Below are 6,120 nucleotides of genomic sequence, written 5' to 3'. Positions count from 1 at the left end.
GTACTGAAAAAATAGTTTCTCTGTGAATGCAATAATTGATTGCGTTGAAAGGTAGGAAATTAACGATTTATACATTAATGAAAGATTCTGCCTGTCAAAAAGCTAACATTGAAATGTTAGCGCAGCAATTTGTCGCCGGCAGTTACCAGAGTAGCCGTACCGACAATAAAAACTACCAATTCCCGTTCGGTGCGATCGAACTTCCGTGGTATTTCTATAAGGAGTCTAAAACGACGCATTATCAGTTTAGCAGACGCACACATAGAAGTCTACTCAGAGTCGCAATCCACAAGAAAGTTACTAAAAGGAATTTTACTAATAGGAGGAAAAAAGAATTTTCAACACACTTGACCTCAAATTCAACTGAGCCTAAAATTATCAACAAAGATCGTTCTTTCCCTAGTCGAGAATGGATGGTTATCTTGTAGGAATCTGGTAGCTTCTGGCAGATTCTTACAAGACGATGCATCTTCTGCCAGCAACTTCTGTCAGATTCCTACAGGATAACCATTTTTCTGCCAGATTCCTACAAGATAACCATTTTCAGTCAGATTAATACAGCAAAACCATTTCTATGCCTGGGCATTACAAAATACCTAATTTCTGTCAGATTAAGAAAAGATAAGTTTCTTTGTAAAAATCCTGTAATACAAAAACTTTTCTGAGAATAATTTTGAAACTGATTCTTCTCGGGGAATCTTCTAATCTTCTAAGGTAATTATCTGTGCAACAATGTAACGCTCTTATCAGAATCTTGCAAGGTAACCATTTTTCTGTCAAATTCTTGCAAGATAGCCACTCTTCTGGCAGATTCTGCCAGATAATCGTTTTTCTGGCAGATTCTGCTAGATAAACTGTTTTCTGGCAGAATCTATCAAGATTATCATTTTTCTGTCAGATTCTGCAATATAACCATCTTTATATCGGAATCTGACAAATTCCTGCAAGATAACCATCCGATCTCGACTAGGGTTACTATGAACAGCCTTTGCAGTCTAGTGCATTCAATTTTAAAGGATCTATTCTGCTCTTTTGATTTTAAACCGAACACTTTTGTGGATTTGCTGAAATGAAATAAAAGGCTCTGTAATTATAAGACATAAGTTTATTTTATTGCCTTCATTTTATGGTTTCCCAATGTTAGCTGTTCTGCAATTTGCGAAATATTCTAATATAAGTTTATTTTTCACAAATGGTTTTTTCAAGTTGGAGTTTGTACAAATTGGTATTTTTTTCTTCAATGTTTTTTCAAGAACTATGTTCATCAAGTTGTATTAAAATTTAAGAAGTTCGAAAACAAAGTAACTGTTTACAACCATGACGTCCATGTTAAAAATACTTTGCGGCGCACAAAATCACAGGAGCTGTCATGGTTATATTATAAGTGGGAAAATTGTTTCTTCACTAAGTCAGACGAAAAATTTTATCTGACGTGTTGAAACACTCGTTGTTGCTAACCGACAATTATTTTATATCATGAAAAAAGACGGAATTTTTCAAACTCGCAGACTGAGCTCCCTTAACACTCAATCAGTAACAATTGTTGTCCGAGCTCATAATTAGCAACGATTAAACAAGTTACAGATCATAATCTAAAGATTTGTGCTCCCCTATTTTTATATTATTTAATTTAAGCGCTCAATGCGCTGTTTTTTATCGAAGATAATCTGATCAGAAGTTCAAACTCAGCCGGAACTTCAAACTATGAGACCAAAAATTGACCGAAGTTAAAAAAGAGAAACTAATAACAAAATAACGCATTTCTGTTTAACGTATACCTGTTGTTATAGTTTCAAAGGTGAGCGCCGAAATAGCCGAAAAGGGTTTGATCGAAAACAAAAAAGTGAACTTAAACCGGCACCTGATCAATGCCCAATGTTAATGGTTGAAAGAAAATAGTTCTATTTTGACCGATGAGATTTGTTGACCAATCAGAATTTAGCTGTTGGTTAAAAGTTCTCATTTTCTCTTATCAACTAAACCTGAAGGCCAAAATTCCTATAGGTGGTAACCTCGTCATTTTAATAGGTAAACCTTATTACCTTGGTTTCCTTATTAGCAGTATTTTCATCATAAATAAAGGAAAAAACCAGCTGAATAATCGCCACTTTTAGATTATATGGAACTTTTCATTTAAGACCGAGTTTTATTGGAACATTAAAAATTGGAGTTTTATTGAAGTTAGGGTGTAAGGTAAGATAATTAGCATCATTTTTCAAATCTGCAACCTCTTTTAACCTGCACCCGAGTTCGACCGAACACTACCCCAGTTAATCTAAAGTCCTCTGAAAATCGAATAAATAAAAAGTCCTAAAATTAGCTCAATCGATCTATGGAAAATTTTTTTGACGTAAAAGCAGATAAGCCGAAAGTATTACTGCGACATCAAAAAACATAAAACATATATTAATCATTAGAAACGAACATTTGATTGAAGTTTTTTCTCTTTTGATTTCGTCGATTTTTTAGGCCAAATTATCATCAGTCTGAGAAATATTAAACTGCTTAGTGTGGGTCACTCGATATAATTGCCTGAAGAAATTTCATTTCAGTTTCAATTTAATGTCATTCACAACCTTTGGTCCATTTTTGGCCAATCAGATTGCACCAAAACAAATTAGTCTGATTTTTTTAACGAAATGGACAGACGCATTCAATAACCGTGGGAATTAATTGCACGCTCAACAGGAAGTTAAATGAAATTTTTACCCGTAGAGCTCTAAGTAAAATTTTCCTTAAAAAAATCCCAAAAAGAAAAGGAAGGCAAGGCGTGAATTCAAAACACCTTTCAATCATTTTGTTGCTTTTACTGTCGCTATTTATTCAATCATCCCCAAGGTCAACATCTTATCTCTTGAAAGAAAACAATTTGTTTACTAGAGGTCTCTAGATTAGATTTGCTTATTCGTTTTTCTTATAATTTCAGTAACCATTTCTCTTGCAGCCGAGGCTTAATTAGCATTTAAAACATTCGAACCTTTTTCGAAAAAAATACTTAAAATGGAGTTATACGAAAGCGTTATAGATTCGTTCCTTACAGTGGTAGCACTAACTTTAAATTTCTCAATAGTTTGTCTAGTTATTAGCAAAAAATGTGAAAATTGGCGCCGAATGGATATTTACGTGTTGTGTTTATCCTTGAATGACTTTATTTACGTTTTCGGAATCCCAATTCGTGCGTATGTTACTATGAACAACAACAACTGGACATTCGGAGAAAGAAGTAAGTCAAATTGAGGATTATTTGCAATTGTTTATTTTTCTACAAATATGACAGTATCAAAAAAACAGTTTTAGCCTCCAAGTCTTTTGTTTTTTTTACAGTAAATTTATATCAATGTGGTCAGTCAAATTGTTGAAATCTTTGCAGACTTCGTCAGCAAATGCAACGCCTTAAACTGTTTGTTTCGAACCTATTCGATGGGGGAGGAGGAGCTATATACTCGAAGAGTCATTTTCTGTTCAGTCAATTTTGTCGTATTGATATATTTGGCGGGGAAAGATATGAGTGATATCATTAGAAAGTTCTTAGAGTGCTTTACGTTGCGGATTTCAAAATTTCGAATTTAGTATTTGAATTTTTGTGAAATTTTTGGAGGACTATTTTTTTCCCATTTACTATTTTTGTCCCCTTTTTACGGCAGCTCCCCTCAAGTTTAAATTTATATTTGTTGACAAAATATGTCCCAATTTTGCAGCACTACGTTGTTATTATTCTTTTATCAGTGTTAGGGATTCTCAGATTTAGCTAATTTCATATTCATTTATCCAAAATTGAGATAATTTAGCACCAAATCGTTGAATTTTTTTCATTTTTTTTGCGGAGAACTACCACTCAAAGTCACCACCAGGACCAATTTACAGGAATATGAGGGTTTCCTTGATTTTGTTTTTTGCTGATTCCGATGTGATTTATTTGCTCCAAATTTTGATTCTCATTTCATTATCATTGAGCTATCTTACATTCGTCAAATTTTCTTTCCATCTTGGATAGATTAAAATTTTTTATATCCATTTTGCACACAAGATAAATGTATTTAACTATTATTTGCTACATTATCGAAATCAGTCATACATCCTAAATATACATTTTGGAGCATTATTTGTTCCCTTCCAATTTCTTACTTTTTTAGCACACATTTTGTTTTATTTTATATATATATATATATATATATATATATATTTATATATATATATATATATATATATATATATATATTTATATAATATATTTATATATATATATATAGATATAAACATATTATATAAATATATATATATATATATATATATATATATATATATATACATGAACTATATATATATATATATATATATATATATATATATACATATATAAATTCGACTTTTACAATTTGATTTTTTTTGAAAATCTTGCGGACTTTTACTATATTTGTTCCGTTTTTACGGCAGCTCCCCTCAAGCTTTGATTGAAATATGTGGAAAAATTATTTCCAATTAGTGCAGCATCATTCGTTGTTATCGTTCATTTATGAATAGTTAGGGTTTCTCAGATATTAGTAGTTTTTGAAAATTCAGTTTAATTCCCATTTTTCATCGAAAAGGTAACAAAAATGCTAATTTAGCACACTTTGTACAAATTGATATCTAGACTTAACCTCTGATTTAACCTTTTGACTTAACCTTCGGTCACTCAGATATTGACTGTTATCTCCAGCTGCTAAGAAAGGGTTCCGGAACTAAAATTTTAGCGGCCTTTCGTTAATTTAAATCAATTTTTGTCAAAAAATATTTTAATTATTTTTGATATATTTATATTTCCCTTTGCACAAAAATGTAAAAAGCAATCGTTTGGAACTATGACAGTTCTTTAAACAGCTGGCCTGGAATACCAGGGCCATTTTTGGTCTCATCTTTGCTATTTGCAATGAAAAATGTTTCGGATTTTACCTCTCGTCTGTAATTTCTAACACGTTTTGAATTTTTCATCCCAATTACAGGCATATCTGCTTTAATTTAGAGCTTCAATTAATGCGAGGATCTATTTAAGTACAAATGAGGCTTGGTGAAAGAATATTCCTTTTCTGAGTAAAATTCATGTTTTTATCGCTCCTACAAAGATTATTTGTAAGTTCTAATTTAAATCTTGAACATTGACAGCATTCTATTTCTCTTTTTTTGCTCCTCTGATTAAGTGCAAATAATGAAAGCTCCAATTCACCATCTAATGAGCTCTTCAGGAAACTATGATATGCTTTCGTTTGATTACCAACGATTTTTCGCTAATGTAACTCGATACGCATCCAAATTCATCAATTATTTTTGATATATTGATTTTTTTAGCAAAAACAAATCATCAATTATTTCATTCTCTTTCAAATGAATTGGAAAGGAGTCTTCATTAATGTTTTATCAAACAAATAACTGTTTTTTGGCAAATTTAATTAATAGTACAAGTTTAATTAGTACAAGTTTAACTAAGTTTTTTTGGTTGCCTTCATTAAACGCCCTTAATGTGGTATAAGCCTTGTATTGAATGTAGTGTTAATTAGAGAAAACAATTAGTGACACTCGAATTACAAGTCTTATATCTTATCCTATTAAGGGCGTTAAGTGATGGCGGAATTGATTTTGGAAAATATTTTTCAAAGAAAAATCATGACTTTATAGACTTCGAAGCCATTTTCTCGCCATTTTCTCGCCATTTTCTCGCAGAATTTAGCCATTTTCAGTTTATACCTAAAGGTTTTCATGACTTTGAATTTAGTTGTTTTCAATATCTATAAACGTATTTTTTTTCTGTTTTTGCCCGAAATGTTTTTTTTCTACTTGTTAAGTCTTCTCAACAACAACAGGTCCATGCTTTGTCTAGTGAAATTTAGTTCAGTTTTTATCTGATGCTATTTTGACTTTGCCTTTAAGTTTTTATATAAAGGTAGCCATTGAGTTTTTAATGCTTGTTTTTATTTGATTTTGTTGTTAGTCTTCTCACAGTCTCCATTTGCCGGTATCATCAGCCTTCTCAAGAGGAATTTTTAAATTTTTACAGTGGTTTGAGTTTAAAGCCATTTTTAAAATGGACACAGCAATTATTTGCGAACAATACACGAATTTTTAAAAGTTTTCTATCTCTTCCTT

At 31.4% G+C, this 6,120-nt stretch overlaps 1 protein-coding gene across 1 annotated transcript in view; it reads left to right on the top strand.

The window, feature by feature from the left end:
* Nucleotides 1-2,652: 2,652 nt before the first annotated feature.
* LOC142338301 (melanin-concentrating hormone receptor 1-like) overlaps nucleotides 2,653-6,120 on the top strand; it is a 35,450-nt gene continuing 31,982 nt past the window's right edge. The window contains exon 1 of the mRNA XM_075387986.1: nucleotides 2,653-3,223. Within this exon, the coding sequence (XP_075244101.1) occupies nucleotides 3,001-3,223 (223 nt within the window). The 5' untranslated portion in view covers nucleotides 2,653-3,000. The remainder of the gene's footprint in view (nucleotides 3,224-6,120) is intronic.

This window comes from Convolutriloba macropyga, chromosome 4 (genome assembly GCF_964194025.1).
Source record: "Convolutriloba macropyga chromosome 4, txConMacr16.3, whole genome shotgun sequence".
Taxonomy (NCBI): domain Eukaryota; kingdom Metazoa; phylum Xenacoelomorpha; order Acoela; family Convolutidae; genus Convolutriloba; species Convolutriloba macropyga.
Note: the sequence above shows the minus strand (reverse complement) of the source record. Positions and strands in the feature narration are given on the sequence as shown.